This window comes from Squalius cephalus (assembly GCF_949319135.1).
Source record: "Squalius cephalus genome assembly, chromosome: 8".
NCBI lineage: Eukaryota > Metazoa > Chordata > Actinopteri > Cypriniformes > Leuciscidae > Squalius > Squalius cephalus.
Window position 1 is genome coordinate 43061218 of NC_137129.1, and position 26194 is coordinate 43087411.

Here is a 26194-nt window from a genome sequence, read left to right on the forward strand (position 1 = left end):
TAACTGCATGTACCTTTAATTGTTTGGAATACTCTCGCGAGAATAGAAAAAGTTTTCAGAGTGAACAGTCAGGCTAGCTAGAGTGGAGCCTCACAGTTTTTTGACCTTTTTTCTCTATCTCCTTTTGTCGTTAATTAATCATTTCATTTTCTGTCATATTCCTGTGCTGATGTTTTTTGCTAACTGAGTAAACGGATACATTTTTTCACGAGTGGTCCTGTGGATTTATTGATGTGGATTCTGACGAAGGGAGTGGACAAAGTGTCAAGCTAGGGCTTCATTCAGTGGAAACCTACATTTTAGTCAAAAAACTCGCTCTGCACGGATTATTGGACTTTGGAACGGCCTGACTAGAGACAAAGGACAGAAGGAGGAAACTTTCACAGTGAATCTGTAAGTGGTAGCTTTCCTTGCTCTGCTGTAGATCGTTAATTGAATCATGAGGAGCGCGGTTGGTGTGCGCACGGCCGTAAGAGATAAATAAATAAATAAATAAAAGGACGCCGTTCGGCTGAACGACGAAGTGGAACGCATTGTGTGCGTGTTAAGCTCACCCTACGGTTTTGACATTTGCACTAATAAAGTGTGGAAACATTCGTTTGTTATGGATGAACAGGACAGTGAAAAACGGACAGTAAAAATGACTGAGAAGGCTGTGGAAGAACACAAGTCTAGACAACTCAATGCACGCAGGTATAAGTTATCCCAGCTAACAAGTATGATAAAGCATATTGAACAATTAATGGAAGATGATTCAAACGCTGACATTGTTAAAAATAAATTGAGTGTGGATTTCAGTGGTTTGCAGCAAGAATTTTCCGACTTAAATTCTGGTTTGAGAAGATTTATGTCTGAAGAAGAATTCCTGGATAATCAAAAGAATTGGTTTGATCTTAAAAGTAAGTCAATAAATGATTTCTTCTGGAAATGTGAGGAATGGATGAAAGATGTCATGAAACGCTCTGAGCAGGCTGAAGAGTGTGATAAACATGTAATGCCCACAGATAGTAGGTCTACATCATCAAAAACCACCACGAAACGCTCAAGCAGATCTGGATCACGATGTGGAAGTGTTTCATCATCATCTTCAGTCAGAATAAAGGCAGAAATGGAGCGTGCTTCATTAAAGGCAAAGGCTGCAGCTTTAAGAGAGAAGCTAGCCATAGAAAAAGAAGAAGCAGATTGGCATGCAGAAAAAAGATGCAGGGAAGCTCAGCTGCAAGCAGAAGAAAAGCGTTGAGAGGCGGAGTTTGAGGCTGAGCAAAAAAAATAGAGGCTGCGATAAAGGCTAAAAAGGAGATGCATGCAATGCAGACTGCTCTTGCAGAGTCAGATGCAAAAATGGAAGTTTTGCAAAAATATGAATGCACACAAGCAGCCGAGAGCAGTATAGAAGCTAATGAACAGATCGCTGAAACAAAGGTGAACACCACCTACCAACCACCAACACAGCACACCCCGCCTACGTCCAATCTTGAAAACAAGGTTCAGCTAGCAAGGCCACAAAGAGCTCTGACTGCATCGAACATGGACCTCAATGATGGACCCGTGCTTGATAGTTTATGCAAGGCTATCTCTCAGCAAGTTGATGTCACTGAGTACCTTGTGAAGAATCACAAAGCCACATTACTCCCTGAGCTCACCATTCCAACATTCAAGGGTGATCCGCTTGAGTATAAATCCTTTATCAGATCTATTGAACACGGAGTTGAAGATCGCACTGGTGACAGTCGTGATCGCTTACAGTTTTTGTTGCAGTACACAAGTGGACAACCACATGAGTTGGTAAAAAGCTGCATTCACATGGAACCCTCAGCAGGTTATGCTAAAGCGAAAGAAATGCTGAAGGAGTTTTATGGTGATGACTACAAGATTGCAGAAGCCTACATAAAGGAGGCTTTGGATTGGCAGACAATCAAGTCAGAAGATGGCGCTGCACTGCAGTCTTTTGCATTGTTCCTCACAGGCTGCTGCAACACAATGACTGATATAAGCTACATGGAAGACTTGGACAACACAGCTAACATAAAGGCACTAGCTAACAAGCTGCCGTACAAACTCAAAGAAGCTTGGAGAAAGTCTGCGTGCGACCTACAAGAAAAAACAAAAAAAAGGGTGAAGTTCAAGGATTTTGTCGAATTTGTCAACAAGCAAGTTAGATATTTATTACACCCACTCTATGGGAACATACAAGAAACCACCTCCAGGCCAAAACAACCAGTACAACAGAAAACACACCTAAAATACGCAGAGACACTCAAACCAAAGAAAGTATTCACAGCAGCCATTGTCTCCTCCCAAACTGAAAATGACAAACAACCAACGCCAAAAACACAAAACGTCTTAGTGAATGCAAACAGCAAGCCTTGTGTTTATTGCAAGGGAGAGCAACACAGTCTCACAGTCTGCAGAAAACTTAAGAGCAAGCCGCACAAAGAAAAGATTGACTTCCTGCGAAGCAAGGGTCTGTGTTTTGCATGTTTGAAACATGGTCATATGAGTAGCAGCTGTAAAGAGAAAGCTCAATGTCAAGAATGTTCTCGACTGCATCCCACACTGCTGCACATGAACACTAAAGGCTTGCGAGAAGAAGCCACAAGCGAGCAGCAATCTGTTTCAAGTGCCCTTGTACACATGAAAGAAACTTTTGTTGTCACCGGGGCCGGTAAGGAAAACTGTGCTCTTTCAATCATTCCAGTATGTGTCAAAGCACAAAAGGGAACCAAGGCAGTGACAACGTACGCATTTTTGGATCCAGGTAGCTCAGCTACTTTTGCTACGGAGTCTTTAATAAACCAGCTGAATATGAACGGACGCAATACAAGCATCTTGTTGCAAACAATGGGGAATGAATCTATTGTTAACACTTGCATTGTGAATGGAATGGAAATCAGTAGCTTGGATGGCAATCACTTTATTGAGCTTTCAGAGGTGTTTTCACAGAAAAACATCCCTGTAACTAAAGACAATATTCCCCGCCAAGAGGATGTTGACAGTTGGCCTCATCTAAAGGAGGTGAAACTCCCCACTATCCAAGCAGATGTTGGATTACTCATAGGAGCAAATGTTCCCAAGGCGATGGAGCCACTGCAGGTGGTTAGCAGCGTGGATGACGGCCCATATGCTGTAAGAACAATATTAGGCTGGACAGTAAATGGGCCACTCAGAGGTGGAAGTGGTATGAGGGAGACAAATACATTGACAGGAGTCACCACCAATCGTATCTCTGTAGCCAAGCTTGAAGAGCTTTGGCAACTGCAGTTCAAGCAGGACTTTCCTGATGCTGGACAAAACGAAGACATTGAAATGTCCAAAGATGATCACCAGTTTATTGACATGGTGTCTCAGTCCTCAAAACTTGTGGATGGTCATTACAGTGTTTGCCTTCCGGTGAAGAACAAGTCATTGAGCATGCCAAACAACAGATCAGTCGCAGAGCAACGTGCGTTGAACCTACGGAAAAGATTCTCCAGAGATGTCAAGTTTCATGCAGAATATGTTGCATTTATGGATGACCTCCTCAAGAAAGGCTACGCAGTGAAGCTGGATAGCGTTGAATGTCAGCCAACTGAGGGACGAACATGGTATCTGCCTCATCACGGAGTTAGACATCCAGTTAAGCAAAAACTGCGTGTTGTTTTTGATTGTGGAGCGAGCTTTCAAGGAACATCGCTGAACCAACAGCTCCTGCAGGGACCGGACCTAACAAGCTCGCTGGTGGGGGTCCTCTTAAGGTTCCGACAAGAGACCGTGGCGGTCATGGCTGACGTGGAGGCTATGTTCCACCAGGTCAGAGTCAGCGATGAAGACACGGATTTCTTCAGGTTTCTTTGGTGGCCCGAGGGGAACTGTAAGCAGGCACTTGTTGAACACAAGATGTTGGTCCACATTTTTGGTGCGACGTCTTCGCCAAGTGTTGCAACTTTTGCACTTCAGAAATGTGCTACAGATTTTGAGGATGAATTTGGTCAAGAAGTTGCCAAAACAGTGAAGAAAAATTTTTATGTAGACGATTGTCTTAAGTCAGTTGCAGATGAAGACACCGCAATTACCCTTTGCGCTGACTTGAGGAGCATGTTGGCAAAAGGTGGATTTCGACTAACGAAATGGTCGAGTAACAGTCGAAGGTTGCTCAACTCCATTCCTGAAGAGGAAAGGGCCAAGGGTTTTCAGGATTTGGACTTGGATGAAGATAACTTGCCAATGGAGAGAGCATTGGGAATCCAGTGGTGTGCCGAAACGGATCAGTTCAAGTTCAAAATCAACCTCAAGGTTCGACCACACACTAGGAGAGGCCTGCTTTCCCTCGTCTGTTCCATTTTTGACCCGATGGGTTTTCTTGCTCCAGTGGTACTGCCTGCCAAAAGAATCTTGCAAGACTTATGCCGGCAGAAGTATAGCTGGGATGAAGACCTGCCTGATAATGTCATTAAGAGTTGGAAAAGGTGGATGTCTGGATTGCAACAGCTTGAGACCTTTGGAGTTGACAGATGTGTTAAGTCAAAGCAGTTTGGTGCGCCAGTCTTTGCACAGTTACATCATTTTGCTGATGCTAGTCAAGACGCATACGGCACAACAAGTTACCTACTGCTACGCACTGCAAGCGGTGAAGCTCAATCCACCCTGATTATGGCAAAGGCAAGGATTGCGCCCTTAAAGTCTCCAACCATACCAAGAATGGAATTGACTGCAGCCACAGTTGCCGTCAAGATGGACAAGCTTCTGAAGAAAGAGCTTGAACTGGAACTTAACGAGTCAATATTTTGGACAGATAGCACGGCTGTGCTGAAGTATTTGAACAGCGAAGGCACAAGATTCAAGACTTTCGTTGCCAATAGGATCACAACAATCCTGGAGCACTCTCAGACTTCACAGTGGAGATACGTTAATACCAATCTGAATCCTGCTGATCATGTCTCGAGAGGACAGACTGTTGAAGCATTCTTGAATAGTGAAAGCTGGCTTTCAGGACCAAGTTTCCTGCTCTGTGCACAAGACCAGTGGCCCAAAAATCCAGATCCTGGAATGCTGGACATTGACGACTCAGAGGTTAAAAAGGTAGTTCAAGCGCATGTTATTCAGACGCAAGAGCCCAAAGATGCTTTTGAACAGTTGATGACCTATTACTCATCCTGGACAAAACTAAAACGCGCTGTGGCCTGGTTTCTGAAATTCAAAGATTTGCTTAAGGAACTGAAAGCAATGAGAAAGGAACCAAACTCACACGGAGAAAACAGAATTAATCAGTTCAAGAAAGCTTTCAAAGGAACACACCTAACCTGTGAAGGTTTGACTGAAGCAGAAAGAGAAATTGTGAAATACTTTCAAAAACAAAGCTTCAAAGAAGACTTGATTATGCTAAAGGAACATCAAAGGGTAAAGAAGAGTAGTTCACTCTACAAGCTGAACCCTGTACTTCAAAACGGAGTCATTAGAGTTGGTGGAAGGATGAGTCGCGCAGCTATGCCAGAGGATTCCAAGCAGCAAGCCATCTTGTCAAAAGATTCACACATCACGATGCTTGTGCTGAAGCACATTCACAATGTTACAGCTCATGCCGGGAGAAATCATATGTTGGCACAACTGCGTCAAAGATTCTGGGTCCCCGGAGCAAACGGTGCTATTAGAAAGTTCTTGTCCAAGTGCATCAGTTGTAAGAAATTACACGGAACTGCCGGTAAGCAACTCATGGCTGATCTACCAAGATGCAGGGTCCTGCCTGACAGTCCTCCATTCACAAGAGTCGGTGTTGACTACTTTGGTCCATTTCTGGTGAAAAGAGGAAGAGGGCAAATAAAGAGATATGGTGTCATCTTTACATGTCTTGCCATACGAGCCGTACATCTAGAAGTAGCATCTTCACTTGACACTGATGCATGCCTCAATGCAATTAGAAGATTTATTGCAAGAAGAGGACAAGTCAAAGAGATGTACTCTGATAATGGAACCAACTTCAGGTCGGCTGACACTGAGTTAAAGAAATCAATAAAAGAATGGAACACCAGCAAGATAGCAAAGAACTTGCAAGAGAAGGGAATTCAGTGGCACTTTAATCCGCCAACAGGTTCTCACCACGGAGGAAGCTGGGAGCGGCTGATCCGCTCGGTGAGAAAAATTCTGAACATCTCAGTGAAGGAACAACTTTTGGATGAAGAAGGTCTCCATACCTTACTGTGTGAAGCTGAGGCCATCATAAACAGCAGGCCAATCACCCAGGCATCTTCAGATCTCAACGATTTAGAGGCCTTAACGCCCAACCACCTTTTGTTACTCAAGGTCAAGCCTGAGTTACCCCCAGGAGTGTTCAGCAAGGATGACCAGTATGCTAACCGCAGATGGAGGCAAGTCCAGTACCTCGCGGATGTCTTCTGGAAACGCTGGTGTAAAGAATATCTTATGCAGCTCCAGGAACGTCAACGATGGTCCACACCTGGAAGAAACTTCAGTGTTGGTGATGTAGTGCTGATTGTGGATGATACATCGCCCAGAAATTCATGGCCACTTGGAAGAATTGTAGAGATTTTTCCTGACAAGAAAGGCTTCGTTCGTCAAGTGAAAGTCAAGACTAAGAGCAGCGAGCTTTGTCGTCCGATAACAAAGCTATGTCTTCTTCAAGGATCTGAGGACAATTTATAGCCTAAACTGTTCCAAAGGAAAGACCCTATTTCGGACGGGGAGAAGACCAAGAATATTTCTTTAGATAGTTTGTTAGTTAGCATGTAGGCTCCTTTAATTTAAGTTTTGAGTAATTGTTTCAAGGACATTGATAACAATTAGGGGCCGGTAATGTAGGAGCCTAAATGGAGTTAACTGATAAATAATTTTAATTTATGCGTTAAATAGTAATTTACATGATTCATTTTTGTGGAGGAAATTGAAGGTAATATTTACAGTATTTACAAGTTGATGCAGTTAATATTTACAGTAATGCAAGGAGTTAATTTTGTAATTATCTAAAATATGTATGGATAATTTAGAGTGCATTTATATTACTTTGGTGATATTTTGGGAATAGAGGACTGTTATCGCTTTTTTACCTTTAACTGCATGTACCTTTAATTGTTTGGAATACTCTCGCGAGAATAGAAAAAGTTTTCAGAGTGAACAGTCAGGCTAGCTAGAGTGGAGCCTCACAGTTTTTTGACCTTTTTTCTCTATCTCCTTTTGTCGTTAATTAATCATTTCATTTTCTGTCATATTCCTGTGCTGATGTTTTTTGCTAACTGAGTAAACGGATACATTTTTTCACGAGTGGTCCTGTGGATTTATTGATGTGGATTCTGACGAAGGGAGTGGACAAAGTGTCAAGCTAGGGCTTCATTCAGTGGAAACCTACATGTACCATGGTTAGATGTAAGGTACCATGGTACTACCATGGTACTACTATGGTATACCATGGTATGTACTATAGTACATCATGGTAAAATTTCTTATGGGTCCAAGCTCAGTCGGATACCACATCACCTTCTACTGGATGTGTAATGAGCTAATTGAGCATCATACGCTACATTTAGATTGCCAAATCCATATTGGCAGTTATTTTGGTGAGAGTAACTTAAAAGTAATGCAATAGTAGTGTAATGCCTTACATTTTAAATACAGTAATATTGTAATGTAACAAATTACTTTGAAATGACAGTAACAAGTAATAAATAACGCATTACAGTTTCGAAGTAACTTGCCCAACACTGCGAGCGACAGACACAATGGAGAACATCATGTTCTTTTGTGTTTTCATTCAGGATTATTCACATCACTTCTAGAGGTAAATTTACTCTATGCTTTAACTGATCATTTTAACCCTTAAATAACAGATGATTTCCTCTAAATAATGTTCAGGCTCAGTTGATGTTCCTCCAGATGTTCCTGAAGATGAAGAGACTCTGTTCAGAGTCGAGCTGAAGGACAGAATCAGTCTGAACTGCAACATGACCCACAGATATGAGATCGCCTGGTTTCATCAGTATTCTCCACAACAAACCCACTAATATCTGCGAAAACAAGCAATACAGCCGCTGCAGATTTAGAGATCACTGCAGTCACGCGAGTTATTACTGGAGTAACAGAGTCAGATTCAGGACTTTATTTCTCATTTATCTTCACAACTTCTTCAATGTTGATGTTTTTGTAAATGATTTTACTTTTGCTCAATATATTTCAATCTTCACTTGTACATCACTCATAAAAATATGTTATATGCCAATAGACGAACCATTTTTGGTTCCTTAAAGAACCTTTCAGTGATCAGATCTTATTTTCTTACATTTTTATAACCTAAAGAACCTTTTTCCACTATAATGAACCTTTTGTGGAGCGGAAAGATTTGATGGATCATGGATCTGATGGATTTGATGGATCCAGACACGAGTTATTCCTCAGATCATGTGTTGTTGAGGAGAGGTTTGCTGCTGTAATAATATTGAAACTATAATATTCTTTAGTCTTAATGAACTTCTCTTTGTGTTTGATAAAGTGATCACATGTGTAAAATATTTTCAGATTAGCAGAGAAATATAACTCTATCCCAGAGCCGCCAGGAGAAGTGGAGATCACAGACGAGAGTCGATGTTATTCTTCATTGTGTTTCATTTTCTCACGACTCTAGTTCTAGTTCAGCAATATAAGTTATCAAAGCAAAAGCTAAAAAGTTCATCGTCTGTACAATCATGAGTCATTTTTGGGTCGGCAAAGAAACTTTCAGTGAACAGATCTTTGAAGAACCATTTTTTTCTAGAACATTTTAATGATCAAAAACACTTTTCCATCATAAAGAACCTTTTTATGGCTCTTCATGGAACCATTGATGCCAATAAAGAGTGAGTAACTCTTGTGTCTCTGTAGATGGAGTGACGGTGACGGAGTGTGTGTTGATGTTCGCTGGTGTTGGACTGGCTGTGTGTGTGTTTCTGACTACAGTCATCGCAGGAGGAATCATTTACCATCGTGGACACCAGAAAGGATGGAGAGCAGCGAAACGTGCATTTATGACGAGCCACAAATCAGCTAAAAGACACATTTATGTGCTTTATTTCACAACTCAAAATATCAGCATTTCTGTAGGTCACCACTGATGATTCACCAGTGCGGTTCAGATGTGGTTCTGCTGGCCAGATCTTACACTTCTGTTGTGGGAAAGACTCAAACAATCATAATCATTTGTGGTTCATTTTCAGTAAAATAAATAATATTCAAACAAGAGTGAAACTGTTTATCAGTTCATGATGATCATGTGAAGGTCAGTCTGTGTGTGTATTACTGTAACTCTCAGGAGGTTTGATCATAATCGCTCAGACATGTTTGTGGAGCCCCCTAAAAATGAGGAAGACCGAGGAGAGGGAACTGATCTGCAGATTACTCACTGTTTTTACTTTGCAGCCATTAAATAACAGAAGTTAGAAAGATGTTCATGTTGAGTCATTGTGCTTGCATGTCTGAAAACACTGCCCCAAAAGTATAACAGTGGCATTTGTCAGCTCAGTATCATACAGAAATATAAACTGAGTCATATTTCAAAAGCAGAGGAATGCTAATCATGACATTTACACTATACGTCAGCGTTAGTATATCATTGAAATACTTACACTATGGAATTGGTATTAATTAAAGTTAATTTGTATTAGATTTTGTTTTGTCTTTTTATTGTTTTTTAAATATGTCTATGTAGTCTTTTTTTGTCATTTCTGAATGAAAATGAGAAATGTTAAACAAATTTTTGAATTATAAATTTCTGATTCTGACTTCTGATAAATTTCTGATTCTGTTTGATGAGCATCGGAACTTTCGAGGGTTTTTATCACTCTAAACAGCGATAATAACGAGATCATCATATGACGAACATCTGACGATCATTAAGTTATGAATTATTTCTGAATGTTTTCTCAACGTTTAAAAATCTTTAGTTTTTGAAATGTTTTAAAAGCTTTTCTTCTTGGTTATGTGAACGTTAAGGAAACGTTACATTGTATCATTCTTCAAACATTATGGAATGTTACTTTTGAATGTTCTCTGAACTTTCTGAAAAAAATAAATAAATAACAACGTCAGACGAACGTCCAAATGAAACGTGTCAACAAAGAAATGCTCCATAAACCATGTTTTTGTGCTGACGTTTTGAGAACATTATTAAAGAGCAGATAACTCTGAACGAATGTTTGTTCTTAACTCTGAGAGAGCGTTCCCGTAGACTCCCCGTCACTGAAGTCTGCTATGATGTTGCTATTGTGTGTGTGTGTGTGTGTGTGTTTTCTGTAGAAGTGGCTCGAGTTTCTCCTCTAATGTGAGTTTTTTTTCAGCACATCACTGTGATATTCATTAGCATCACCTATATGGTATTGCCGTCTGATGAGTAGCTTCTTTTCTCAGGGGCGTGTGTGTGTGTAAGAGAGTGAGTGAGTTGTATATAAAGCGCGCGCATCGCGCTCATCTTGAAGTCCGGCAGGCAGCGCGCGATGGTGAGTGACAGATCACATAATTTCGCTTCTTTCTATCACGCTTTTCACATGACACATTGTTTCAAAGCAGCTTTACAGAAAACGCTAGATATATTGTTACATTTTAGGAAGTGGAAACTCGGCTAATGCTAAAGTGTGCTGAGGATCTGTGGATCAGTAATCTAGTGCTGTAGTTCTCCAGTTCAGGCTCTAGACGCTTCTCTATCATCTCAGGACTCGTGTTGGACTCGGTCATTGATCTTGACAAAATGTTCTAGTTGTTCTCGACGAGTCCAGCAATATGTTTTTTTTCTGCATCAAAACAAAACCATTTCCTTCAGAGGCAGCGCCGCCGCTCCCACCACGCGCATCACGCGCTGTGCGTAGGGCACCAAGTGCTGAGGGGGCACCAAAAATAGCCTAATGAAAAAAAAATTATAATGCCGATATTATTTCATTAGCCTATAGAAATATTATTAGGCACATTTTAGCCATTATTATGTAACAAAAAAGGGGGAACAAGATAATTTAATTGCTCTAGTCTAGAAAGTACTGCCCCCCCCCCGCGTTGCATGGTCCGTGCCGGTTGTTTGCGCGGGCGCCTTTGCGAAGGACGCGTTCGCGTTCGCGCGGACGAAGTTTGACAGACAGACAGTAGGCGACTTTTTTGGAAATGGCCCCTAAAAGACAGCAGGAGTTAGGATCTGAGAAAAGAAAGAAGAGGAAACTGCGAGATGATGCCCGTGCATCACTTGCAGGTAAGTCCATGTTTAATCATTCTTAAATACGGGAAATGTGCTGCATGTGCTGCTGCTAACGCGCCTCGAACTTGCTGACTTATGTTATTATAACTTATAACTTCGGTGCAAGCTAAATTGAGATTTTACTGTTAAACATTACCTAATACAAAGCAATACAAATAACAGACGCCAGCTAGCTGTTACTTTCTTTACTATCTTTCTTTAGATATTGAGCAGTAATTTATGGTTTATTACGTGACGGTGGTTGATACTTTCTCAGTAACAGTTAACATTAGCAGTCAGTGCAGTGCACATGGTAGGCTAACAATTCCTGTTAAATATATAAAAAATATAAAATGTCATTATGAATGATATAAAGCAAACAATACTGTTTAATTGTGTGCATTATTGCACCTCATTCTATTATGCTTTTATATTATATTATATTATATTATATTATATTATATTATATTATATTATATTATATTTATCAAATAGTTGATACATAAGGAATAAAGGGGGAGAACTCCTGCCATGCTTTCAGTTTTAAATGTTTATAATTTTTTCCAGTATGAGATTCTTTGTTTGAATATTTTGTCTAATAAATGTAATTTATTCAAAGTGACATTGAATTTGGGAAAAACATGTCTGGATTATTTTAAGAATTTTTTTATTTTGCTATTCTGTTTACTGAAGAAAAGTTTGCACTTTCAAATGTGTAGTGTGTGTTGGCTATTCTACATTACAAAGTCAGCAAAGCTGTGAAGATTTTACTTTCTCTTTTTAGTGTTCTTAAGTTTTATACTGTGATGCCGCTATTGTGTTATTGGTATTGAGTTTTATGTTTGGTAATATAAAGTTAAACTGGCAAAAACAAACGTTTTTTTTCTCGGGGTCGGGGTGGGGGGCATCATAAAGGAATTATGCTTAGGGCACCAAAATGGCTAGCAGCGGCACTGTTCAGAGGAATCTGTCAACATATTTCTGCAATATATATAGCCTATTTATGCGTATGAACATTTGTGCTGCAGTCCACTCTGAGCTGTGTGATGATGAAGACTGAACAAGACCCATGCAGAACTTTTACCATGTAAGTTTTCACATTTTTAAATATATAGCTTGTGTGTTTTGTGTTCTTATACCCCAGTAGTTTTGTCTGTTTGTGGGAAACTCACCCTGCTGATGTTAAGGAATTTTTTCAGTGGATGTATTAAGACAATTATTTGTATGGTTTATGTTTTATAGTGGGGTTATTAATATAAATGTATGTTTTAGCATTATTACTCCGATTGGTTGGTAGCTGGAAAATTAACCTCTAAAACATGTTTTTAAAAAATATATATATATATATACATTTATAAACCCAAAGTTTTGTTTCCAACAAGTTAACGGATTGTAAATATTCACCTCATCCATCGCTCTTTTTTTCTGTATTTAAACATATTACCATATCGGCAAACAATTAGGTGTATCGATTCATGCTCGACGTCGCTTCATCCACAAATCTTTCTACTCAGCTCTCAGTTAAACACAGATGAACATGTGGAGGAAGGCAGAGACACTGTTCTGAAAGGAGCGTCTGCAAAGTGCAAACGTTTAGTTTTATTTAGCAGTGTCCTGTAGTGACAAAGAGTATAGAAGCCCTTCTATACTCTTTGATGGGAGAAACGAATCTTTTCAAAGCTTCGATTCGATTGAACCAATTGGTTCGCAAAATGATTCACTGTTTCGAATCCCCACATGCTGGCGACTCCTGCTGGTCAAACAGTGTAAAGCAACAAACTCAGACCAAACATGCAGAAAAACGTCTCGGGTTACGTATGTAACCCTCGTTCCCTGAGTAGGGAACGAGACGCTGCATCGATACTCGATACTTTGGGGAATGCCTTCGGCATGAAGCGTCTGAAGTCAACTATGGAACTATTCCAATCTTGATTGGTGCAACGTCACCCGTGACGTCGCATGTGACGGTGATCCGGAAGCTACAAAAGGGTCACAGGAACCAGGAAATGTTAGCTTCTAATTGGTCAAAGCAAGTCGTTCTCAGGGGCGCGAAAAGTGTGGCCGAGGGATGCAGCGTCTCGTTCCCTACTCAGGGAACGAGGGTTACATACGTAACCCGAGACGTTCCCTTTCGTAAAGGGAACTCCCGCTGCATCGATACTCGATACTTTGGGGAACGAATACCCACGCCGCCACACTGAGAGAAAAAACGCCCTGGTATAAAGCATCTGGTACACTCACGGACGATAGAATGAGTAGAGGGCAGATCCAAACTAGCTTGTCATAAGATTTGGTGCAAGAAGGGGAGGTCTGGAGCCGGAGGCTCGACTGACCTCATGGCTGGGAGCCCCAGACAGTAGAAAATATTAGATGAGAGGTGAAGGCAGAAGCGCACCTTGTACTTCAAATATGAGTGGTTTTAGATAACCAACTGTACTCTTAATAAAGGGAATAGCTCCTAACCCTTGATGCATAACTAGATGGACTGACTCCTCTCAGCCTGAGTCCTAATGTAGGAACCTCAAAGGCTACGACCTTGACCATCCGACACATGCGATGGAGGATGGAATACCTGAAGAATCTTAACATTGCCTACAAGTACCTCAGTACCGGGCAAAAATAACGTTGAGTGGCTCCCACGCTAGCAAGTAAGAGGGGGCAGCACCACCACTCTTCCAGGGAGTAAGACGAGCAGGAAGCAGACTCAATAGATTCTCCTATATATACTTATATATCTCAAATATATATTTGTATACCTCACCCACAGGACATGATGGGTGCCAGGGATAACCCATCAGCCTGATGCCAATAGGCTGGATGACAGGATTCATCCTCCAATCTACAGGAACATGGAGTTTCAGTGGGAACGTCCTTTCGAGAACACCCTTAGAGGCTTGCGGAGGGCACTGAGGCCGCCACAGAGGCCCTAAGCATGAACAGGAGATCCCGTTAGAGAGCGGGATGGAACACCAGTACTGAAGCCAGTGGGCAGTAATAAACTGGGTTCAATGCCCTCCCTAACTTAATTGTTTAGTTCCTAGTAGAGTGGGGTTCTGGTATGGATGTCCTGACCACCTCGGTGGAAAGGGCAACCTAATTATGGGTGGGACCCCCTCAGGGGCCAGACCCATAGTCTCCATAACTCTGGTCGGGGATGAAATAATATACCATCAGCCTGAGACAGAAGATCTCTCCTAATAGGAATTTTCCATGGAGGACTCTCCAAGAGACTAATAAGGTCCGAAAACCAAATTTGGGCCGGCCAGTACGGAGCTACAAGGAGTAGTCTCACTCCGTACCTCCTGACCCTTTCTAGAACCCCAGGGAGCAGAGCGATCGGGGGGAAAGCATACAGATGTGACCTCAGCCACATCTGTACCGTGGCATCCAAGCCCAAAGGAGCTGGATGTGAGAGAGAGTACCAGAGCGGGCAATGAGAGTTCTCATGAGAAGCGAACAGGTCAACCTCCGCCCGGCCAAACTCTCTCCATATAAGCTCAACCACTTCAGGGTGGAGCCACCATTCCCCGGGCCTCGGCCCCTGCCTCGACAGGATGTCTGCTCCCATATTTTCAACCCCAGGAATATAAATAGATCTGACAGAGAGAAATTTGTCCTGGGACCAAAGAAGAATTTGATGCGCCAGTCTACAAAGAGGGCGAGATCTCAAACCTCCTTGGCGGTTGATATAAGAGACCACCGACATATTGTCTGTCCTAACAAGAACATGATGGCCTCTGAGGTCTACAAGGAAGTGCCTCAGGGCAAAAAATACAGCCAACATCTCCAAGCGATTAATATACAATGTGAGATGATGGTCTTTCCAAGTACCTCGGGTGTAACGGCCCTCCATAACAGCACCCCAGCCCATGAGGGACGCATCCGTGGTCAGAGTTTTTCTCTCACATGGTGCTCCCAAAACCGGGCCCTGAGACAGGAACCATGGTTTCTTCCATACGACAAGAGAACGAAGGCATCTGCGCGTAACTCTGATTGCACGAAAAGGGTTTCCCAGAGGAGAAAATCCCTTGTTCCTGAGCCACCACTGCAAGGCCCTCATATGGAGCAGACCAAAGGGTACTACCGTGGAAGCTGCAGCCATAAGACCCAAAACTCTTTGAAAGTGTTTGACAGTGATAGCCTGGCCTAACCTAATACTCTTCATTGTGTTTAAGATAGTATTTATACAAGCAGGAGACAATTGTGCCCGCATTGTGACTAAGTCCCACTCTACTCCCAGGGACGTAGTCCTCTGAAGAGGAGTTAAGGAACCTTTCTTGACATTGAGACTCAACCCCACGCACCTCAGATGGCGCAAAACAACATCTCGATGTTGAATTGCTAGTTCTTTTTGACTGAGCCAAAATGAGCCAGTCATCTATAAGATACGGACCCCCTGAAGTCTCAATGGAGCAAGGGCCGTGTCCATACATTTAGTGAAGGTGCGAGGGGATAAGGCTAGGCCGACTGGAAGAGTCCAGAACTGATGCGCTTTTCCCCCCAAAAGCGGATCTCGGAAACTTCCTGTGATGGGGTTAGAAGGGAAAGAGGAGTTAAGGAGCTTGTGGATCTATCAAGACAGACCAGTCCTCGGAGCTGGTCTGACTGACAGTCGGTAACTTGAATCTGAACCCCCTCGGAGGTTGATCCAGTACCCTGAGATCCAAAATAAGGCCTAACTCCCCCCCTCATAGGAACTATGAAGTGCCAGCTGTAGAACCCGGGCTCCCGTAACCAAGGAAGAGCCCACTTTGAGGTTTCCTGTGTTAAGAGGGACTAGACTTCCTGTTCCAAAAACCGACCCTGCTCGGGGCTGGCCGACATGTGAACCACCCTTAGTAGATAATATTTGTATATTAGCTCCACCATAAGCAGGACCCCCAGGCTATATTTTGAAGACCCCTCGGGGTGTCTAAATATGCCATTATGGGGACCAGTCCCTCGAGACTGGCCTCGGCTATAAATTTCCAAATGGCTTTGGTGACCTGAAGCAGCTAACTGGCAGGAACTAACCGAAATATGCTCTCTACAGACCTCCTGAGAGGCGGCGAACTCGACAGTGCCGCAACGTCTTCGGGCAGATACTGCGATTTGTGTTCGCTGGAAGCCGATGTGTCCCGAAGCGCCATCGGCGGCGGGAAGCAAACATCGATTTCCTAAGGGCTGCATAAGGGGGCGAAACTCCTGTACTCGCTCTCCTGGGGGAACACCCATAAGGGTCTGCGTGTTACGACAAGACCTCTTAGCTGAAGCCCTCTTAGCCCGAGAGACAGTCCTCAGACCTGTCTTCGGTATGGAGAGCTTCGTGCGAGAATGTTTCTTCTGGCCCCAAGCCTTATACGGGGGGGCACGAGAGGAAACCTTCTCAAAATATGAGGAGCTGGCGGCTGTCCCATGAGGCTGCCCCCTGGCAGCAACCCCATGAGACCTGGACTGACAACTGGGGATAGCTGATTGTCGCTCTGCCTCCTGAAGCCTCTCGACAACGGTTCTTGCCGCGTCGCCAAAGAGGCCAGAAGGTGAAAGGGGAGCATCGAGAAGGAAAGCCCTGTCTTTCTTCCCGATCCACAAGCGAATAAGCCATAAATGTCTCTCTGAGACGACTAGTGCTGCCATAGAACGGCCAATAGCACGGGCCGTCTCTTTAATAATACGGAGAGATAAGTCAGATACTCTACGATATTCAGTAATATAGAGTGAGACCTCCCAGTTATCATCCACCTGCTTGAGGAGGTCAGCCAGGTATGCCTGTAATAACCCCATCGTGTGTGGGCATGCACCAGCTCGACCACCGCCATATATGCTTTCCCTAACAAATTCGATGTACGAGATTTGGAGGGAAGTGTCTGAGCTATCAGGGGTGACGCAATGTCAGGGAGAAAATATTTCGCAAAATATTCCTCAACCCGAGCCATCACCTAATAACCATTTTCATTAGATTCCCTAATGGATGAGTAAATATATACATGGGGGAAAATAATTGAGATGAAAATGGATTTTTCCACGATCTTGATACCTCAGAATGGAGATCAGTGAAAAAGGGAAGGCTCTGACACGAAGATTGTGACTGGGTCTGCAGGAAGCGCTCATTCATTTTATTTTTCTTAGTCGCTTCCTGCTTATTATATGGCCATTTAACATTTAATTTAACCACTGCCCTGATTACAACCTCCAGCAACTCCTCACTAACGGGAATATGGGGTGGCGAATCCCCTTATCCACGTGATTCAGTGTTAATAGATAATATCTAACTCCTCGGAGCCAGATAAATCAAACGCTGTGTCTTTAACACGGTCGGAAGAAGCCGCAGCGCGGGCTTCCGAACCGTGCGCGAGACCAGTGGAGCTGGTTAATAAACACTGAGAAAGGGTCGCAACCGTCTCAGTATCATATGCCAGCCCCACGTGTGAATCACATGCATACAAGCGCCGCGCTGCCTCAACAGACGCGGGACCTGATGCACTGGAAACGCGAGCCTGATCTAATTGATCGAACAAGCTCAAACGGGAGCGGAGCTTTTTCATTGAAAACAGTTTGCACAGACAGCGCCCTCGAGCACCGCCCGTGCATGCTCCACTCCCAGACAAACTACACAAAGCGAGTGTGTGTCACCCTCGCTTAAATAACGTGGGCAAGGGGACGCACACTGCCTGAATAGCTTCTCTTTTTCCGCCATAAATAATACTCTTTTCACGGGACAAACAACACCAAATAGAACAGACAAGATGACATAGAGCGCTTGCTGAAGACCAGAAGCTAACATTTCCTGGTTCCTGTGACCCTTTTGTAGCTTCCGGATCACCGTCACATGCGACGTCACGGGTGACGTTGCACCAATCAAGATTGGAATAGTTCCATAGTTGACTTCAGACGCTTCATGCCGAAGGCATTCCCCAAAGTATCGAGTATCGATGCAGCGGGAGTTCCCTTTACGAAAGGGAACACCTTTTACCAACATAACAAAGTAAAATATCAAATTCCATTTACTTATCACCTAATAAGATTAAATATCAAGTGTCTGTATAATATGTGTTCTTCTATTAATGTTCAGGGCTTGTTTTGTTTGTTCCATTAGCTCAGATAAACAGGCCAATAATAGACTATTAACTACTATTATTCCTTTTAGTTATACCAGGGCTCCAGACTAACTTTTCCACTGTCAAGTCAAGCCAAGTCAAGTCATCCTCATTTATATAGCGCTTTTAACAATGTAGATTGTTTCAAAGCAGCTTTACAGAGATAAATGTATAATTTAAGGTAACAGAGATTGTTTGGTTGCACTGGTGCTACCAACTTTCTCAGTTGGTCGCACTGGTGCTACCAACTTTCTCAGTTGGTCGCACCAGCATATGATTTGGTCGCACTTTTTTTTTTTGCTACATACCATGGGATTAATCAATGCATGCTGATGAATAGTGGTCTTAATCTGCATACCCTAGTTTTGCACTGATGTAATAAGACTGACAGTGACACAAGACCTCATGTTAGCAAAATGTTTCAATCTTTTAACTCTCAAAAAAACTATTAAAAAAAACATGTATGTTCTTCAGTGTTTGATTATAATTTTACTGTATTCACTAGGGATGGGAATTGATAAGATTTTATCAATATCAATGCCACTGACGATTCTGCTTATCGATCCGATTCTTTAACGATTCTCTTATCGATTCTTGATAGCACTGTGTGGAAAAATGTAGTCATATGCTTTTCAAAAAAACAAGTGGTTTTATTTATTTTGAAGCTTAAGCTTGAGTAGCCTAAGCAAACTGTACTTTATATGTAATTTATGTAATAAACAGAACCTTATTGTAAAGTGTTAGGCTACAGATTAGTTATACACCGATTCAGACGTCTCCTGAGTTCACTGTTGGAAAGATCAGTTGTTTTAAACATTCATTAAAATGAATCGGTTCAAAGGAGTCATTAGTTCGCGAACTGGACGTGTCATACGCGTTGTGTGATTATCCCAGCACTGGACATGGACAACCAAGATTTGTGTCAACACAGAAAACATTTCATCACTGGATAGTTTTTTTCGTTTAATTAAAGTGTTGTTTTATGTCAGCTTAATGCCCGGAACGCTTTTCAGAAAAGATAAGGCAACTTATTTAGCACAACTCACACCCAGTGGTAATTCAGGGAAAAAAATCTCTAAATGCTCCACATGAAACTTTGGTCTTCCGGCCTTTTACCATCGTGTCGATTTATTTTGATTAATATGTGCGAGGGAGAGAGAGCAAGACAGCGCTTAGTTTGGAGACGGTGAAGTCTTGTTTACACTTTCGCCTGGCTCCGAAGAGAGAGAGAGTGCGCGCGCGCGACCAGGTCTCTCTCTGCTCGTTCTTTCAGTTACACATGTGCCGGCGCCCTGTCACAAGCGCAGCAGTTCATCTACATTACTCACCGATCAAATAAGACTTTGGCGGGACAAAAATTCACTTTGGCGGGCGCTAAAACAAGTTCAATGCAGGAAAATTCATGCGTGAATTTAACTGAGGGGAGACCGGGGACAGTTGCAACACTTTTTGCATTTCTCTCAATTACTCAGAGACTATTTGGACAAGACCAACCAAATTTGTATATATTAAACTTGAATCTGTCTGCTAATTACCCATACCATTTAAAGATGATTATATATGACATATCGTTCACAGTATTTATTTAAATGGAAGAAGTCAGATGTTGCAACTGACCCCGACCCAGGGACGGTTGCAACATGTTAAAAATACCTTCAATTTCACTAATTAACTTAAGCTTTTTGTCTCAATGAGCAAAGAATTCTGAAAATATTAACTGTTTTAGGCCTACTATAATATTATAGTATTATTTATTTCAATAATTTTATTGTAGCCTATTTATTTAGTCATATTTATCAAATAACAGTTATTGAGTTTTGTTTGTTCATGTGTAGAACATAGGCCTACACAGATTCAGTGTGCAGGTGTTACAGATGCTATTCAATCTCTCCATATTTCAGTGTCAGACTAGCCTGGGTTTCCCCATACTGCCTTGCTCGCAGCACGATTTTTTTCACGCTGCTAGACAGTCTGGACACCATGGACCAAATTTTCCCCTGAAAAAGGGAACCAATCACAGAACGGGGAGGGAGCAGCAAGACGATGACGACACCGAAGCAGTTTGTTTATATCTATGGATCCAACATGGCATCAGACTTGACATTACCTTCTACCCTCATGTTTATCTTGCACAAACGGTAATATTCGCTAAACGCCATCGTGTACAAATAAATCTTTGACCCATCGTCTTTTTCCTCGTCGAATTTCTGTCACTCTACATACGTCATCTGGTATAATTGAAGCGATTGGCTATGAGCTACATACAGGCGCATTTGATAGATATTCATAGCGCCCAATAAACGGCTCTGGGCATTCGTAAACCACGCCTCAAATACAAGAAAATGTACACGTGGTTCCCAGACCAAGTCTCAAATGAGACTTGGTCTGACGTTAGCCAGGCTAGTGTCAGACAGGAAGAATTGAACAATTTGCAATGCAACAAACTTTTATTAAACATGCAATTTATAACTTGTTGCAACCGTCCCCAACCCTATCAGCCATGACAGAACATCATATTCCTGCTAGACACACTGACTTTGAGACATGCTAACCATGTCACTTAGAAGTCAACAAAACAATAATTCAAACGAAGTAAGTTTTGATTAATTCATACAAAATTTCAGGACAGTATGACAAAAATATATCTAATGAAAAAATTTACTTTCATACCTCCAAAACAAGTTTTGTTCAATAAATGCAGCAGCAGATGTTGAATATGTCTACTGTCTTCTTGGTGGGGGGAGGGTCTAACTGTGCATGTGCAGTGTGAGTGTCATCACTCTAGCTTGTTTCTGATTGGAGAAAAATTACATGTTGCAACCATCTCCCCTAGTATATGACCGTGCACTAGCACAAATGCGACCAAATAAAATTTTAACTTGCACATTCTCAAAAGTCGCAGTCTGGAACCCTGTATACTAATGTCTATTTACACCGTCTACAACTGAATAAAACACACACACATGTCCCTTGTGCTTTCTATGATGGGAGAAACAAAGATAAAAACATTTTTTAATCATGTAAGATCCACATGTGGATGAAAATCTTTCAATAAAATGAAAGTGAGTGTACAATGTGTGTATCTGTCACATAACACACCTTCTGTTTTCTCATCAGGATGAATCTCCTTCTTCTTCTGCTGTGCTTTATCAGTTATAGCGGTCAGTATCATTTATGTTATTATTATTATTTTTAGTTCAAGCTAAAAGTTCTAGGGCCCTATCTTGCACCCAGCGCAATTTACTTTGTACAGCGACGCATGTGTCATTCCTATTTTGCACCCACACACAGCGGACTTTACCCTCCACAGACGCACGTTGGTAAATTAGGGAATGAACTTGCGCTCCCGGGGCGGTTCAGTGAAAAGAGGAGGCGTGTTCCGGCGCAAACGTTCCCTGGTGCTATTTTGCAGTTTCAGAAAACAATTCCGCCACTGACCAGGAGAAACCTCGTCTAAAGTCAGTGGCGCGTTATTCAGATGCTATTTTAAGGGCGCATGCTTGGCCATAATGTAGTGTGTGCACAACGCACATACACTTTGCTTATCTCATCTACACACAGAAGCAGCAGTTTTAATTTTTGAAAATCATACATTAATACAATGAAAAATATTACCACACGTGGGAAATCATTGTTGTGTCCATGAAGATGTAAAAAAATAGGCATAAATCTAGCTTACACATTTACCCAAATTATCATACGCCTGTTTAGCCGAAGCTAATCTGGGTGTTTCTCCATCCCCAATGTCACTTCTCTGTGTGTTACGGCCCTGACGAGAACGTCGGTCTCCTCGGCTGTGAACCGCTCCTGGCAAATCCGCCGTTATAATAGCGATCCGCCATGGAACAAGCGCGCCTGCTCTTAAAGGGAATGTGAGATGTCGCTCTGATTGGTTTATTTCACGTTACGCCCAAACCACACCTATGAGTAATGAAGCGACTTCAGACCAACACATTTTAGATTTGCGTCGGGCGCAGGAGTCATTTACTATTTACTTTATTATACCCGCCAGTATAATAGCAACAGCGCCCGAGATCCGCCCACAAAGTTACTTGCGTTTTGCACTTGATACTTGCGTTTCAGATCGTTAAAATAGGGCCCCTAGTTCTGCTAGTTAAAGTCTGCGTGAACCGGAAGTTGCAAATGACTTTTCTCCAGTTTTGTTAAGTGAAAGGGAATATTGAACAGAGGGCAGGGTTTTAGTGTCAGCGCTCCTCCTCTCCATCTCTCGCTCATAGCACTAACGGTTTGAGAGGAGTGGTTAAGCGTTTTTCAACCCAAGCCGTCAAGCCTACGTCATCAGAAAAGGAACGCCATTTCAGACCGGAAGTAACTTTTCAGACTTTGATTAAAGATTACCACGGCAAACAATTTTTTTCTGTGTATTAACTTGAGCGGATGAATTGTTCACCACAAGACTAGTAATATGCGCTAACAAAGTAAATAGGGTCAATTTTGATTTCATGTCGACTTTAATTCTAGTCTTGTCAGTTGTTTTTCTGTTGTGTCTCTCAGCTCTATAGTTTTATACTGTCATCAACATTTGAAACTTGTGTAATGTGGCACTTCTAATATTGTTGGCTACTTGTTGTCTTCATTTATCTATTTTAATCTACTTTACTAAAATAACTAAAGAATATTTAAATAAAGAATATTTAAGATAATATTGATTTAAGACATTTATTTTCCAGTATTGCTAGTGTGTATTGAGTGAATATTGCTGTGTGTGTTTGCAGGATCCTCCACTAAAGCTGTGTCAGGAATAAAGGGAGGAAACGTCTCTCTATCATGTGGATCTGAGGACAGAGAGATTGTGGAGATCAGATTAATCAGACGGTCTAAAATCATCCGTGTGTGTGAGAAGAAAATCTGCAGTGGTCGAGTGTTTAAAGAAGGATCATGTGACGTCGTCATCAAGGATCTGATCTACAGTGACGCTGGGAAACACTTTCTGAGAGTTTATTACAATAATGATCAGACAGAAGTGGAGCGACAAACCCTGGAGTATCATCTTCATATTCATGGTAAAGTCAAAACTGATCAAACCATCATCATGTGTTTCTGGATCTCCTCTAATAGTGTTGGTATTGTGTGCAGGACTAGAAACAGCAGAAACACTTAAAGGTGGTATCATTTCAGGACCAAATTTTTTTTTATCACATTCATCTAATCTTTCCTAACGATCCGCTAGCTGCCCGCCCCATAAGCATGGCGTCAAAAAAACGCGTCTCTGATTGGTTGGAACACTATTTGTTTTGGTTTTGAGTGGTTGGTGAAACCAATCGTTTTTGTGTGCAGATCTCAGAGCCTAGGCTGCCTACAGAGACGCGGTTTTTGACGGCATGGTTATGGGGCGGGCAGCTAGCGGATCGTTAGGAAAGATTAGATGAATGTGATTTTTTTTTTGGGCCTGAAATCACTGATACCAGCTTTAATATTCAGAGTGGATTGGGGTTTTCCAGTGTTTACATCTGTTCCCTCAATCCTATATGTGATTATGGTCTTGATTAAATGACACTATTATAATAATGATTAATGATGAATGTCTGTGTTCCTCCTCAGATGAGATCTCTGTGCAGAAAGGAGAGGATCTGAAGTTGGATGTTCTGTTGATCAATGCTGATAAAGTGGAGAGAAACTCTAGTGAAGGCTGGACAGAGGTGTGGACGAGAGGTCACGGGGTCAACAGTGATCGACTGACCGTCAGTGACGAGACTCTGATCATTAATGAGTTTACAGTCACTGACACTGGAACATACAGAGTTCTGGATTATGAAGGAGAAACCTTGATCACAGTCTCAGTCACAGGTGAGAGAAGATCAGTGGATGAGGAGAGATATTATGTTTAATCAGTAAATTAATCCTAAACTGCACGACTAACCTTTCAATATTCTGCACAGAATCTGTTCTAGACTGGAAGGGAAATCTGATTGACACAGATGAAGACAAAACTGACGACACTGAACATCGAAGTGAGTAAAACATGAGGCATGAGAGCTTTACAGGAGTTCTTAAACCCTTAAACCCGAAGTGTCCCGATGCTGGATACATCTGAAAGCTTAGAGTCTGAAATTTACAATGAATGTAGCCAATTTGATAAACTCCTTAGTAGTGCTGAATTATTTGCTGACCATTATTTCCGGCAGATTCTCACGATTAAAAAGAGCCCAAACTCGCCATAATCCATCACTCAGATCTGAAGATATTCCTCATGGACTTCTAACACATGAAGTAGCAGTAGCCATGAAATATATCCATGAAACATGCATGGATTGTGAAAAATCGAACATCTTTATTGACAGCAGATTCTCACGATTACAAATAGCCCAAACACAACATAATCCAATGATCACGAGATATTCCTCACGAAATGATGCATACTTAGCTAAAACAAGTCTCTCGTCTTTCTGGGGTGCAAAGTGTTTTCCAATTTTTCAAACGTGGAATAACACAAAATATGTGTCATCTTAAAGCTTAGAAATCTCTTTTCTTTAAGTATCTAACCACTTCGATGAACTCTGAACGAGAGCTGACTCACTGTAAACCGGAGTGTACGGCCCGCGGCGCCACCTAGCTGCCAAAATATTCATTATCATATGTTTCAGAAATATTGCCTTGATTAACACAAAATTGGTGTCATTTGAAAAACTCCCAAGTATTGCTGAGTTATTTGCTGATAAATATAATTTCTTTTTTTCATAATACTTTTTTTGTAATATGTACTGCAATGTGTCAAAAACATCATATAGCTCATGAAACATTCACAGATCGTTGAAAATGGTACTTCATTTTTACAGCATATTATTACAAATAAAATGAGCCCAAAATAAACATAATCTATTGCTTTTATGACAAGATATTCTTCTTGGAGAAACCATTTTAAAATGCCCATGAGGGGGCGTCAAATACTCAACAAAAAGGCTATCTCGGTTCCAGATGCTGTAACTTTTGATTCCTTAATCCAATCACCACAGTTTATCCAGATGCAGCTCATAGAGGGACTTCTCCAAAAAAACTTTTCCTCTGACCATATTTCCTTCCTGAGTTATTTCATGTCAAATAAGAAAGATATGCAAAATCATCATAAAAAGTATATATATATTTTGTCTTTTATCAGCAGTTTCTTGGCAGGAGAATGTCCAAATGTAATGTCATTTATATCAATATAATGTAATGTTCTATCAAACGATACCGACCTTTAGACTCTCCTTGCTATAGTTTTGGAGTTACGAGTCTTTACTGTAGTGTGAGTCACTCAGACAATACAACTCTAAAAATGCCTTCAGGGCTTAAGGGGTTAAACAGGGAATAAAAAATAAAAAACCTCTCTTTCTCCTTCACCTGTAGATCACTGGATGCTGCTGGTTGGACTGACTGTGTTTCTGCTGGTTCTGACTGGTGTCGTGATACACAGACGTCTCCACAGAGATTACTCGAGGATGGAAAAGACTGAGTTCAGGAATCCAGAAGTGTTGAGTTCAAGTGTTGAGACAGCGGCGGATGAGTCCATGTACCAGAAACATCAGCATTAAACACTTTAACAGCATTTATACCTCTAAACTCTCTCTCAGAGACAGCAGCGAGTGCTTGAAGAACTTCTGTCTGTGATCCCATGTGGATTCTGGTCTCCGTATAAGGCAGAGATATTCATACGAGCCAAAAGACTGTGTGCTAACCATTACCATAGTAAACATGGTAAATAAAACCACTTGAAGAAATCAGACAAATCAGACAAATCATCTGCTATCAATCGTGTTTCTGCAATATATATTTAATTTTCAGTGCGTATGAACGTTTGTGCTGCAGTCCATACCTCAGGAGTCTGTGTGATACTGAATCTGCACTTTTAATGTAAAGCAGCCTTAAATATCTGCTCTGGTACCAGAGTAACCACTCCTAAATCAGGATCTAGCAATTATTGTTTCTATTTAATCCGTCAACTGAT

The 26194-nt window shown here is 41.7% G+C and overlaps 2 protein-coding genes across 2 annotated transcripts in view; both read left to right on the top strand.

Moving 5' to 3' along the window:
* Positions 1-24229, top strand: part of LOC307163352 (uncharacterized protein) — a gene marked incomplete at its 3' end in the record, with an annotated part of 222469 nt that extends 198240 nt beyond the window's left edge. The window contains exon 3 of the mRNA XM_079879384.1: positions 24162-24229. Within this exon, the coding sequence (XP_079735510.1) occupies positions 24162-24229 (68 nt within the window). The remainder of the gene's footprint in view (positions 1-24161) is intronic.
* Positions 1-26194, top strand: part of LOC307163769 (uncharacterized protein) — a 129539-nt gene that overhangs the window by 25714 nt on the left and 77631 nt on the right. The window lies entirely within an intron of this gene.